Source organism: Malaya genurostris, chromosome 2, assembly GCF_030247185.1.
Source record: "Malaya genurostris strain Urasoe2022 chromosome 2, Malgen_1.1, whole genome shotgun sequence".
NCBI classification, from domain to species: Eukaryota; Metazoa; Arthropoda; class Insecta; order Diptera; family Culicidae; genus Malaya; species Malaya genurostris.
Window position 1 is genome coordinate 183,989,945 of NC_080571.1, and position 15,201 is coordinate 184,005,145.

The 15,201-nt window shown below is 39.2% G+C and overlaps 1 protein-coding gene across 2 annotated transcripts in view; it reads left to right on the forward strand.

Moving 5' to 3' along the window:
- LOC131432670 (transcription factor HNF-4 homolog) overlaps window positions 1–15,201 on the forward strand; it is a 330,127-nt gene that overhangs the window by 103,900 nt on the left and 211,026 nt on the right. For both annotated transcript variants that reach the window (XM_058599078.1, XM_058599077.1), the window contains exon 4: window positions 3,419–3,958. In XM_058599078.1, coding sequence (XP_058455061.1) covers window positions 3,419–3,958 — 540 coding nt within the window. The remainder of the gene's footprint in view (window positions 1–3,418; window positions 3,959–15,201) is intronic.

Genomic DNA, 15,201 nt, shown 5'->3' on the forward strand with positions numbered 1-15,201 from the left:
ATTTTCAGTTTGACGGCAACTAACTGTTTTTATTTTATTTGAAATAAACAGGTTTTCTCTGCTTCTAGACAACTCTGCAGTGCTAATAATATTTGTTCTAAAGTTAGGAACCTCATACTTAGTTAGGAACCTCATGACCTAATTAATGAAAATGTTTAAGCCATGGTAATGGTTTTAGTCATCATATTGTTTTACTAATAAATGAAGGATTCGGTATATGGTGACTACACATGCTATCTTCGTCTGGCCCGGGAGAATATGAGCATTTCAACTTTTTTGCAGCGCGTGAAACCATCTCAGAGGTAACGATGAAAGTATTCAAACTAATTAGGTCAGCAGGAACATCAGTAACAGCAATTTCCGTCTCTTCATTTAAAGTCAGATTACTATGAAACACACCAGCGAAATACCTGGCAAACAATTCACAAGATTCAGAAACTGATTGGGCGGCCTCATCCTCGAGGAAAACATTTGTAGGTACAGATGAGTTTTTTCTTTTCGAATTAACGAATCGCCAAAAACTACGAGGGTTACGTCTTAGACTAGTCTGCATGCGAAGTACATATGCTTTGTATAAACTAGCATTAAGAGCACGATAAGCATTGGCAGATCGATGAAAGTTAGCAAAGTTGGAAGCATTACGTCGTCGAAGCAATTTGCGCTGTTTGGCATTACGCTCTCGTTTTAATTTGCGTAATTCTAATGTGCTCCAAGCAGGAGAAACGGGTTGCCTATTACGAGGTACATTTGACTCAAGCCAACGATTGATTTCGTCGCAGAAGATCTCTGCCATATCATCGACATCACCGGTATCAAACAATAAGTCCCAATCGACATTGTTAAGATGATCGGACAAAGCAAAGAAGTCCACCAACCGATAATTCAATGGACGGGAAGCACTGCTATCGCTAATCGTCGGCAATTGGGTACTATCCGCAATCGTAAACAGTTGAATGGTTAGCGGCGGATGATGATTGTCCACGGGAAGCAACGGGTTAAGACAACGATCAACTACACAATCGTTAGAGCGAAACAAAAGATCGAGTGTTCGGCCTAGCGAGTTATACACCAGATTCCTCTGTCCGAGACCAAGGAATTCCATTCCATCAAGCAGTGTGTGACTAGCAGGTGGCAATTGTGAGGTACAGCAAACAATGCTATTGTTGCCCTTACTCCACTGCACACGAGGCTGGTTATAGTCACCACACACAATAACTGTATCGTCATCCGAAGTTTTATCACACAATTCGTTCAAAGAAGCAATATGCTCATTGATCACGTTTAGATCCTGGCTTCGATCCGGGGGAATGTAAATAGCACATATGACTAGATTTTTACCTTTAATTTTCGTGGCGATAGATATTTGTTCCAAATTCTGTCCAGCCATCGTGTGTATCGTTTTACTAGTGTATCGCTGTGCCACAGCTATTAGCACGCCACCGAAGCGCGATTTATTACTGTTGCGTTGACAACGGTCGCATCGAAATACGTTGTAGGCCGTCCCAAATAACTGCAGAGAAGTTATGCAATCGTCAAGACCAGTTTCAGTCATAATCACCACGTCAAAGTCACATTCTGCAGAATTCAGGAACAAGTCATCTATTTTCGTCCTCAATCCTCTAACGTTTTGGTAGTAGACCATGATATCATTGGAAGATAGTGGCTGCAAAGGACAATCATTGAATGCAGATAAACCAAACGATGCGTTCAAATACTCGCCTCTGGTGGGGGCCCGAAGGCACCCACCGTCCACTGAAAATCGCGTTGCATTTAAACCATTTCCGCTACTACTAATTATTGCTGTGTTGGAATCGTTGGTGGTGGATCGTTGGTGAATGGCCGTCTCATTGTGTTTTTTGAAATCTCAACAAACTCTCTAAATAGTAAACCGGTTGGCCAGCACGCAGCGTTGAGAGCTTGCTGCTTGTATGCTGGATCCAGACCAACTTTGAATGAGATGTAAGTCATGTTTGATGTGTCAATTCCTTCAGGTACTAGACGAATAACATCAAAAGGGGCTTCTAATTCCAAACAGCGAGCAACTATCTTCTGCACATCCTCATTACTGATCAACGGCTGGAAGCCTGATAGGTAAAGCCAAAATTTAGGTGTTGCAAGTAGTGGTGGGCACAGTGTTTACATTTAAGTCCGAAATATATGCACAAATGCTTCTGCCATTTAGCAGGTCCCTGCAATTTGTGCAAATAAACACTGCTTTACCTTGAGCAAACACCTCTTTACATGATCGTAAATTGAATCCACAGCAATTTTGACTAATATGGAAAGGAGTCTCACATAAACCACAACGTATTGGTTCCAGGTCGTTGATGTCATGGTGACACTCTCCGCATTGTTTTTTTTGCCATGTTTGTTTTGATCGACGTTCGACAGCGAGCTGATATCAAGATGACAAAATTTGTTTTACAAAGCGATGAACGACTATGTCAGCGACTGGTGCTAACGGTCGAAAGCACGCCACAAATTAGTCGAAAAAACAGCAAAATGCGAATAAACGGCAGTAAACTCGATGAATACTTTAATCACTTGCGGAAACGGATGCACAGCCGGTGACGATGAAAAAAGAATGGAAACAAATCCTTTCTAATAGCACTTGAAAATCGCAAAAACAGAGTCAACAAAGTACGCTCGTACTACTCCAGTTGAGATACACGGAGAAAAAAAAAATGCATATACAGTTATATTCATTGAAAATTCAATGCAATTCAATTTAGTTTTGCATCGATGAAGGTTTTCAATCAAAATTTCGATTCAACCCATGTCTGTTCCATGTTACTATTGATTTACATCTCGTGTAAATCTCATTAATTCTTTCTGTGTAACGTTAATTTGGTGTAAATTTCACATACTGAAAAGTGCACACATTTATATATGAGAATATGAGAGATATGAGAAAGCCAACATGTTATATATATATATATATATATATATATATATATATATATATATATATATATATATATATATATATATATATATATATATATATATATGTATATATATATATATATATATATATATATATATATATATATATATATATATATATATATATATATATATATATATATATATATATATATATATATATATATATATATATATATATATATATATATATATATATATATATATATATATATATATATATATATATATATATATATATATATATATATATATATATATATATATATATATATATATATATATATTATATATATATATATATATATATATATATATATATATATATATATATATATATATATATATATATATATATATATATATATATATATATATGGGGGGGGTGCGTTGTTAGAAGATAGGTATAGATATAAATGGAAGTCTTAAATATCACATTCGTTCTAAATAAACTAATTATTTTGTATTTTAGCCGTTCAAAATGAACGAGATCGTATCAGCGGTAGGCGTCCCAGCTTAGAGGAAATAGATACATCAAACGGTTTGTCGGTGAAATTTTTGTTGCGAGCTGAAAATTTCAGTAGACATTTTGGGGCAGCGCTTGATGATACCAAGGATGGAGATGAAGATTTGTCGAACAAACGATATGCAAGCATAAATGATGTATGTGATTCAATGAAGCAGCAATTACTCATTCTAGTTGAGTGGGCAAAGTTTATACCAGCATTTGCTGAGCTGCAGCTTGATGATCAGGTGGCTTTACTTAGAGCTCACGCTGGTGAACATCTCTTATTAGGTCTATCGAGACGATCAATGCACCTGGAAGACATGCTGCTTTTGGGAAATAACTGCGTTATAACAAAGCGGTGTCCAGATTCCAAAGTAGCACCTAATCTCGATATATCAAAAATAGGAGCAAGGATAATCGACGAACTTGTCAGTGCCATAAAAGATATTGAACTAGATGATTCAGAACTGGCCTGTATAAAAGCATTGGTTTTCTTCGACCCAAGTAAGATATTTTGACGTAAAAACCATTTACTACATAATAAGTTATTCTCTGTTTACAAGGTTATATTGCCGTGTTGTTATGATAATAACAAAAAAAATTAGAGCTGTATACAGTGAACACAAATTTTTGATGATGGTAAATGAACTTAACTAAAAACTTATTCTAGTCAAAGCGCATAGATTGTTTGCGAATATGAAAATTGACGATTAGATTCCTTCATAATAAATCATTCAACCCTCTCCTGAAATGTTTATTCGACTGACGACTTTTCCTATTTATTATTTACTATGATTTACCATTAAGAACTCATTTGACACCGCGATAGTGTGATTTTTGTTGTAGGAAAAATTGTAAACCCACTTGTCTTTTGATCAAGAAAGAGGGAATAATTGCATCTATTTTAGTTGAATTTTACTTATAATACTATGCGAAAAAAATCTAATGATACTGTGTACGTGAGTCTGTAAGTAACTCATTTATATTAAACCTTTATAGACGAAACGTAAAAGTAATAAAAACGGTTATGTGCCCTAGCACAAAATTTGGCAAACCCCAAAATGTCATAAAAAATTGTTTTTCCACAATGAACAGACATACGTTTATCAGTCTGCGATAGATTTAATTTCATTAATAATAATAATAATAATAATAATAATAATAATAATAATAATAATAATAATTGTTTTTTTAACGATAGTTTACATCATTATAATGATGCATTCGTATCGTTGGAAGAAATTATTACAATTTAGTGAACAGCTTTTTGGCCATATTGACATGTGGCCAACTGATTGTCATAGGTAACAAGTGATTTGCACGGGATTCTTGTATCCTGACCGAATGTCACATAAGAAGGTATAGGCCTCCTCAAGCGCATGCGTGACAAACGTACGCCATTTAGAATACCGGGGAAAAAAATCTTTCACTTTGCTTTTTCGATAGAGAGAATGTCTCTGTTTTTGCCTTTCTCTATAGAAAGGTATTAGAATTGCTGGAAAAACCGACTTTCGAACGGAGCCTCGGAGACCCATAGTGTTATATACCATTCGACTCAGTTCGTCGAGATCGGAAAATGTCTGTGTGTGTGTGTGTGTGTGTGTGTGTGTGTGTGTGTATGTGTGTGTGTGTGTGTGTATGTATGTGCACTTTTCGAAGATATTTGAACGCGCTCAATTTTCTCAGAGATGGCTGAACCGATTTGAACAAACTTAAGCTCGTTTGAAAGCTACTGTCGGGCCATTGATCAAGTTCAAAGATCAAATGGCTGTGACTTTTGGTTCCGGAGATATGATTGTATAAGTGACGTAACCGACAAAAAGCGTTGTATTTGAACGCGCTCAATTTTCTCAGAGATGGCTGAACCGATTTTAACAAACTTGGGCTCGTTTGAAAGCTACTGTCGGGCCATTGATCAAGTTCAAAGATCAAATGGCTGTGACTTTTGGTTCCGGAGATATGATTGTATAAGTGACGTAACCGACAAAAAGCGTTGTATTTGAACGCGCTCAAATTTCTCAGAGATGGCTGAACCGATTTTAACAAACTCGGGCTCGTTTGAAAGCTACTGTTGGACCATTGATCAAGTTCGAAGATCAAATGGCTGTGAGTTTTTGTTCCGAAGATATGATTGTATAAGTGACGTAACCGACAAAACACGTTGATTTTTACCGCTCTTATATATATAAGGGTGCCAAAATTTTGGGATCAACTGTATTTTCGTAAAGTTCTAGTGCTCAAAAGTTTAAGCACCTCGAAAAAAGCCTTCATGCAAAATTTGACCTAAATCGGACATGCTTAAGGGGTGCTGCCCGGTGGTAAAGGTTTGACAATTTTCGATCTTGAAAAAGCACCATAGGGGGGAGTACATGAAATTTCCAAAATCGAAAATTTTTTTTGATGCCGAAACTTTTAAAACTGCATGAAACATCGAAATTTAGTGTCATCTCCAAAAATTTTTTTTTTGAAAAAATCAACTTTCTGGAACTGGAAAACTTTCCATTATTTTTCTAAGTCCCAAAAAGTCGACTTTTTCAAAAAATTTTTTTTCGAGATGACACTAAATCTCGACGTTTCATGCAATTCTAAGCCTTTTGGCATCAAAAATTTTTTTTCGATTTCGAAAATTTCATGTACTCCCCCCTATGGTGATTTTTCAAGATATATGAAAATTCCACTAAGTGGACTAAGAAGGGTTTTTGCCTTTCTCTATAGAAAGGTATTAGAATTGCTGGAAAAACCGACTTTCGAACGGAGCCTCGGAGACCCATAGTGTTATATACCATTCGACTCAGTTCGTCGAGATCGTTTTAGATTAGCATCACTGATTACAAATAGGCAACGCAATTGTCAAGCACTAATTTGGAAAAATGATGCTGACTGTGTGACATAAACACTGAAGCATGCTTTTGTGAACTACTCGAATCAATCTGCATCAATTGTTGTCAAAATTAGTGTCCAAAATTATTTAATAAAAGTATAAAACATATTTTCATGAGACTGTTATGAAAGAAGAGAAAGGCATTATCACACCACTAGGTGGATTAAGAAAGGTTTTTTACATAGTTTTGCGAATATAAGGATCGATGACGCTTGAGGGAAGATCATGCACACGCACTTCTATAGCACAATCTTCCATATATATTGGAATGTTGTACTTGATATTTTCATGCTTCACATAGTGCACATTATTATTGTCTTTAGCGAATTGAATTGCATCCAACTCTGTATAGAACTGGATGTAAACAACATTATTGGTCTTATTGCATTGAAGTAAATGCACACGTTTAATGCCAAGATGCATTTGCTCCTTAAGCAAACCATCAAGTTCTCGTATCGAAGGTCGAATTTCGCACTGCTTGAAATCAACAACACATTCGTAACCGAATGTTCGAAGTGAGCACACGCGTTTTTTTTTAACAATCGACATCGGTAAGACGAAGGTGCCTATCACAGCAGAGGCTGTAGTATAGGCATTAAATAAAAGTGATAAAAAGTAGCATCCCCGCAAGTGAGTTCTGTCTGTGCACCGGTTTTGTATCGGTATCGACAGTAGACGCTATTGTGCTATCCTCGGGCAGCAGTTATTTCTATTGTTTGCTACCCGCATCGCAGCAGTCAAATCCTGAGTCAAGGTCACGCTGAAGCACAACGAAGGAGTGAAGGAGCAACTCACCTAACAGCTTACCGTGACATACTGTTAAGTATTTTCTCAAACTTTTTCTTTCAACTTTTACTATTCATATATTTTCTTTTCATTTTATTTCTTTCTTTCTCATTTCAAGTGCGGGAGACTTCTTTACTCCCGCACTTTAAATATGAATATTGATGACAGTGGGGGTGTCTCGGAGGAGAGCGAAGCTGAACGAATGAACGAAGAACATTTAGAGGCTGAGTTTGCTTCCGAGATGCCATCTACCCCTCCTATACCATCTCCCCCTCCGATACCATCTCCCCCTCCGATACCATCTCCCTCTCCGATGCCATCTCCCTCTCCGATGCCTCCATCTCCCTCTAAGATATTGCCTGCTCGTCAAAAAGTTTACCAAGACGATGGCTCGGGGGGTCCGTGGGTGGTATACTTCCGGCCCAAATTAAAGTCTCTCAGAGTTTTAAATATTGCTCGGGACCTGGAAAAACATTACTCGGCAATAAAAACAATAGATAAGGTTTCGCCAAACAAGTTACGCGTTGTTGTGTCCGACCTGAAGCAAGCAAACGGGATTGCTACCAACGAGTTGTTCACGAAGGAGTACCGCGTGTACGTCCCGTCTCATGTGGTGGAGATCGACGGTGTGGTCCGTGACGAAAGTCTGACAATCGAAGATCTGATGAAGGACGGGGTAGGCCGTTTCAAAAACCCCGACCTTCAACCAGTGAAAATTTTGGAGTGCAAGCAATTGCACTCCAAATCGATAGATGGTAAATTTTACCAATCGGACTCATTTCGCGTGACTTTTGCCGGATCTGCACTTCCAAATTATTTGGTAGTGAGTGGAGTTCGTCTACCTGTTCGGCTGTATGTACCGCGGGTAATGCATTGTACAAGCTGCAAACAGCTAGGTCATACGGCAACCTATTGTTGCAACAAACTGCGATGCGGCAAATGCGGAGAGGCCCATGAGGACGATCTCTGCAGAAGAGCAGTGGAAAAGTGTTGCTACTGCGGGGAGAATCCTCATGATCTTTCGGTGTGCCCTACGTACATACAGCGTGCGGAGAAATTGAAGCGATCCGTGAAAGAACGTTCCAAACGATCTTATGCGGAAATCTTAAAAAGAACCACTCCATCGACCCCTGAGAACTCGTTTGCAATCTTGCCAGTTGAAGAGGATACCTCTGACGACCCAGGCGAAGGACCTTCCTACACACAGGTTGAAGGAAGCAGGAAAAGACAAAATCTGGCTTCTCCCAAGCTTCCTCGTAAAGGCCTCAGACTGTCCTCTTCGTCACAAAAGAACCAAACGGAAACAAAAAGTGCTGACTCAAAACCGAAGCAAACACCTCCTGGGTTCAAAAAACTTAGGGATGATAAGGAGTACCCAGCACTTCCTGGGGCATCAAAAAACCCGAATGACCCCAAAGCACAACCAGAAAATCCAACAAACGCTGGATTATTGAAATTCTCTGATATCGTGGACTGGATATTAACAGCCTTCAATATTACTGATCCTCTGAAAAGCTTCCTAACTGCTCTACTGCCAACAGTAAGGACATTTTTAAAACAGTTGACTGAACAATGGCCCCTCCTCGCAGCGATCGTATCTTTTGATGGATAATTTACCACTGAGAATCGAAGATATGATCATTGTGCTTCAGTGGAATTGCAGAAGTATCATCCCAAAACTTGATTCTTTCAAACACTTAATACATACTCATAATTGCGATGTATTCTCCTTGAGTGAAACTTGGCTTACTTCTAACGTCAACCTCGACTTCCATAATTTTAACATAATCCGCCTGGACCGAGAAGACTCTTATGGAGGGGTACTTTTAGGGATTAAAAAGTGCTATTCATTTCATCGTATTAACCTCCCCTCGACACCGGGAATTGAAGTTGTTGCTTGCCAAATTAATATTAAAGGCAAAGATCTATGTATAGCTTCTATCTACATTCCTCCCAGAGTCTCGATAGGGCACCGTCGGCTTGCAGACATCATAGAACTTCTTCCTTCACCGCGGCTGGTTTTAGGGGACTTTAACTCGCATGGTACAGGATGGGGCTGCTTATATGATGATAATCGTTCTTCGTTAATCCAAGATCTGTGTGACAACTTCAATTTGACAATTCTAAACACGGGAGAAATGACACGGAACCCTAGACCGCCAGCACAACCAAGTGCGCTGGATTTATCCCTTTGCTCGACTTCGCTACAGTTAGATTGCAAGTGGAAGGTAATCTGTGATCCTCACGGTAGCGATCACTTGCCGATCATAGTTTCTATCACCAACCGTGGAAGACCATCGGAAACAATCAATGTTTCGTACGATTTCACACGAAACATTGATTGGAAACGTTACGCGAGCTCGATATCTGAGAAACTAGAAACATCACAGGAGCTTCCTCCGGAGAAAGAGTATACATTTTTGGCTGGCTTGATTCTTGACACCGCAATTCAAGCTCAGACGAAACGAGTACCTTGCGCGCAAACTAGTATGCGTTCTCCCAACCCATGGTGGGACAAAGAGTGCTCAGAGCTGAAAACGAAAAAAGCTTCAGCCTTCATCTCGTTTAGAAGGAACGGAACTCCAGATAATTATCGGAAATACGCGGCGTTAGAATTTCAAATGAAAAGTCTGATTAAAGCTAAGAAACGCGGTTACTGGCGAAGATTTGTTGACGGATTAACGAGAGAAACAGCAATGAGCACTCTTTGGAATACGGCCCGTCGCATGCGCAATCGAAATCACGCGAACGAAAGCGAGGAATATTCTAACCGCTGGATATTTGATTTCGCTAAGAAAGTATGTCCTGATTCTGTTCCTGAACAGAAGATATCCCGCGTCGCGACATTGAATACAAACGAAACACCGTTTTCGATGGTAGAGTTCTCACTTGCGCTCTTGTCGTGTAACAATAGAGCCCCGGGGTTAGACAGAATTAAATTCAACTTGTTGAAAAATCTGCCCGACTCTGCCAAAAGGCGCTTGTTGAATTTATTCAACAAGTTCCTCGAGGGTAATATTGTCCCACACGAATGGAGAGAAGTGAGAGTTATTACTATTCAAAAACCTGGAAAACCAGCCTCCGATCACAATTCGTATCGGCCGATTGCTATGCTTTCCTGTATTCGGAAATTGTTGGAGAAAATGATTCTCTTCCGTCTAGACAATTGGGTCGAAACAAATGGATTGCTTTCAGGTACACAATTTGGGTTCCGCAGGGGCAAAGGAACGAACGATTGTCTAGCGTTGCTCTCAACAGAAATTCAAATGGCATTTGCTCGTAAAGAACAAATGGCATCAGTTTTCCTCGACATCAAGGGGGCATTCGATTCAGTTTCCATTAACGTTCTATCTGAGAAGTTGCATCAGCATGGTCTTTCACCAGTTTTGAACAACTTTTTATATAATCTATTGTCCGAGAAACACATGCATTTTGAGCATAGTGATTTGACGACAAAGCGATTCAGTTACATGGGTCTTCCTCAGGGCTCATGCTTAAGCCCCCTTTTATACAACTTTTACGTAAATAACATTGATGAATGTATCAATACATCTTGCACGCTAAGACAACTTGCCGACGACAGTGTTGTGTCTATTATAGGACCCAAAGCTGCCGATCTCCAAGGACCATTGCAAGATACCCTCGACAACTTGTCGACATGGGCTTTTCAAATGGGTATCGAGTTCTCTACGGAGAAAACTGAGCTGGTTGTATTTTCAAGGAAGCGAGAACCTGCGCAATTACAGCTTCAACTAGGGGGTGAAACCATAGCTCAGGTTTTCACATTTAAATATCTCGGGGTCTGGTTCGATTCCAAAGGTACCTGGGGATGTCACATTAGGTATTTGAAACGAAAATGCCTACAGAGAATCAATTTCCTTCGTACAATAACCGGAACTTGGTGGGGCTCTCACCCAGGAGACCTGATCAGGTTGTACAAAACGACGATATTGTCAGTAATGGAATATGGATGTTTCTGTTTCCGCTCCGCTACGAATATTCATTTCATTAAACTGGAAAGAATTCAGTATCGTTGTTTACGTATTGCCTTGGGTTGCATGCAATCAACCCATACGATGAGTCTTGAAGTGCTGGCGGGCGTCTTACCGTTGAAAAACAGGTTCTGGGATCTCTCATATCGACTGCTAATCCGATGCGACATTTTGAATCCGATGGTGATAGAAAACTTTGAAAAGCTCGTCGAGCTTAATTCACAAACCCGTTTTATGTCCTTGTATTTTGACTACATGGCTCAGAATATAAATCCTTCTTCGTTTGTTCCCAATCGTGTTCATTTTGTGGATACTTCTAATTCTACTGTGTTTTTCGACACATCCATGAAAGAAGAAATTCGTGGAATCCCGGATCCTGTACGCCCTCAAGAGATCCCAAAAATTTTTAATAACAAATTTAAAGAAGTCGACTGTAATAAAATGTTTTACACTGACGGATCATATCTAGACGGGTCCACTGGCTTCGGTATATTCAATGTAAATTTCACCGCTTCCTATAAACTCAGTGATCCAGCTTCAGTTTACGTCGCAGAACTAGCTGCAATTCAGTATACCCTTGAGATCATTGACACTCTGCCCACAGATCACTACTTCATTGTATCGGACAGTCTCAGTTCCATTGAGGCTCTCCGTTCAGTGAAGCCTGGAAAGCACTCACCGTATTTCCTGGGGAAAATACGGGAACAATTGAGTGCTTTATCTGCAAAATCATACCAGATTACCTTGGTTTGGGTCCCCTCACATTGTTCCATACGGGGCAATGAGAGGGCGGACTCGTTAGCCAAGGTGGGCGCACTAGAAGGTGATATCTATGAAAGACCAATCTGCTTCAATGAATTTTTCAGTTGCTGTCGTCAGAAAACTCTAGCTAGCTGGCAGAATACATGGAATAGTGGAACTCTGGGACGATGGTTACACTCAATAATCCCACAGGTATCGACGAAAGCTTGGTTCCGGGGGTTAGACGTGAGCCGAGACTTTATTCGTGTAATGTCAAGGCTCATGTCTAATCATTATATGTTCAGCGCGCATCTCCGTCGTGTGGGGCTCGCTGAGAGTGGTGTCTGCGTTTGCGGTGAGGGTTATCATGACATCGAACATGTTGTTTGGACATGTGTCGAGTATTGTGATGCCAGGTCCCAACTCATAGGTTCCCTTCGGACCCGAGGTATACCACCCTTCGTACCAGTCCGCGACGTCTTGGCAACTCGAAATCTTCCTTATATGACTCTCATCTATAACTTCTTGAAAACTATCAATGCTCAAATTTAGTGCTCTCCCTATCTCTTTCTCGTCTACAGCTCTACCGCACTCTTCTTTACGTTGCTGGAAGTATGGCCTGTGTAAACGATGCTTCGGAGCATGCACCTGCCTTGAACTGACTGAGTTGCTGGAAGCTACCCAAAAACGTCACATCAACGTCAGAACACACCAACGAAGCATGCCAATCCAGAATAATCTCTTCATTGCTACAAGCTGAAAAACATGAAGATTCATCGAACGCAAAATGTGTCTAAAAGATGTATGCCACAAACCAATGATGTATTCAAATTTCAATTCAATACTGTGTAGGTCCCACCCTCCCTATGTCCCCTTACTAACTGGGGAGTATGCCGCCCCGTAATACGGCATCCCTTCCTCTCTCCCTAACAACAAGACAATCGGCCACGTTAAGCTAAAGCAAATGAGCCTAATAAAAATTTTATTTGAAAAAAAAAAAAAAAAAAAATCAACAACAATTTTTCGTGTCGGTGGTAGCTTTTGTTCGTTTGGTTCACTCATTTTCGAGGTCTATTGTTCACCACACAATACTGTACTTGGTTTCTTCTGCCCCGAACGTAAGCGGTTTTGTTTTATCGACTGACTTGGATGAGATGTGAAAGCGAACTGAATTCTAATTTGCTTGCCCTCTTTAACGAACCGTACTATTAGCTGAAGTATCTAAATAATTTCATCGATTAATTTGAACTTGATAAATCAGCAAAGTTCAATGTCGTCGATCGGCCACATTGTCTTCGATGTCGTATGTGTTCTCGGCAGGAACGGTTGCTCTGTCGGGTTTATCCTGTGTCAGCATTTTCCTTGCTGCGTTGGTCGGTCGGCTGTCGCTATGTTAAACTACGGGGTCTTTGCTGTTCCGGGTCCGGTATTTCGTAACACCTCCCTTCTAAGAGCGTCGATTTTCTTCGGTTCGATTTTCCTCATACTGATCTCCGAAATTTCAGAATTCGCAATTCTTTTGGTGTATTTATCTTCACTGCGTTTCCGGTTCTTCGTGATAACGGTTACCAAGATGAGAAGGCTAACAATTACTATAGCGACGATTGTACTTCCGACGATGGTGGTTTTTCTGTGTTGGTAAGATTTTAGAAGAATGCAGAACGATTCGCAGTATATACGAGCAGAAGTGAATTCGGTACTCCAAAATGATGCCCAATAATCTGCTAAAACCTATTTCAGGTCAATACAGAAAGGATTCATTCACTCCAGGAAGAACGATGAACCCTTTTGACTATAGCTCCTTACCACGATAGAATATCCTTAAATTTTCGCTCCGCATACACAGACTCAACCATGTATGGAGAACCAAAAACCCGAATACGTAGTTGCGTCAATGCGGGACAGTTACATATCAGATGATATGAAGTACCGTAATCGCATTCACAAAAATCACACGAATAATACTCAGCACGCTAGCTCAAACTAAATTAAATTCTCCTATCATCGATGACAATCTTCAACTGCTCATTCGGTTGAAGAATGTTCGTCGACGTCAATATCAACGTTCTCGTGATCCTGCTATAAAAACATAGTTATAGATTTACAAAAAGAAATTAAACATAGATTTACTCTTTTGCGAAATGAAAATTTCGCCAAAGAAGTTGAACAAATTAAACCATATTCTAAACCTTTCTGGAAACTTTCTAAGGTTCTTAAGAAACCTCAAAAAAAATTCCTGCTCTCATGGAAGGAAATCAAATCCTTTATACGAATGGCGAAAAAGCTCAAAAACTTGCTCTGCAGATCGAGAGTGTCCACAATTTTAATTTGAACGTTGTGAGTCCTATTGAAAATGAAGTCTCACTGAAATATGATCATATTTCAACCCAAGTGTTATCACAAGCTGGCATTATTGAGACGAATTTTGATGAAATTAAATCATTTATTAGGAAACCTAAAAACATGAAGGCTCCTGGTAATGATGGAATTTTTAATATTCTTATTAAAAATCTTCCCGATGTTGCCTTGAGACCCCTGGTTAAAATTTTCAACAAGTGTTTTTCATTAGCTTACTTCCCAAAAAGATAAAAAAACGCTAAAGTAATTCCTATCCTCAAACCTGATAAAAACCCAGCAGAAACATCAAGTTATCGGCCAATTAGCTTACTTTCTTCTATCAGTAAACTTTTTGAAAAAATTATCTTGTTGAGAATGATGTCTCATATAAATGAGAAATCAATTTTTCTACCAGAGCAGTTTGGGTTTCGTCATGAACATTCAACTACTCATCAACTTGTCAGAGTAACGAACAAGATAAAAGCAAATAAATCTTCTGAGTTATCCACTGGAGTTGCTCTTCTAGACATAGAAAAAGCATTCGACAGTGTTTGGCACAAAGGTTTAATAACAAAAATGTCTGATTTCCAGTTTACTATTTATTTGATCAAAATGATTCAAAATTATTTAACTGATCGTACTCCTCAGGTTAGTTATCAGAATTGTAAATCTGAATTGCTACCCGTACGAGCAGTTGTTCCGCAGGGTTCGAGCATAGCTCCAATCTTGTATAATATTTTCACTTCTGATCTTCCAAATCTACCCGTTGGTCCTCTTATAAACAGAAATTCTAAGCTCTGTCTTAAAAACAAGTTGTTAATTTATAAACAAATTTTTAGACCAGCCATGCTTCATGCAGTACCAATTTTTTCGAGTTGTTCCACCAGTAAGAAAACACTTCAAATTATACAGAATAAAATTCTGAAAATGATTTTGAAGCGTCCTCCCTGGTTTAGTACAAATGAGTTACACAGACTCATAAATATAGAACCATTAGATGTCATGTCACA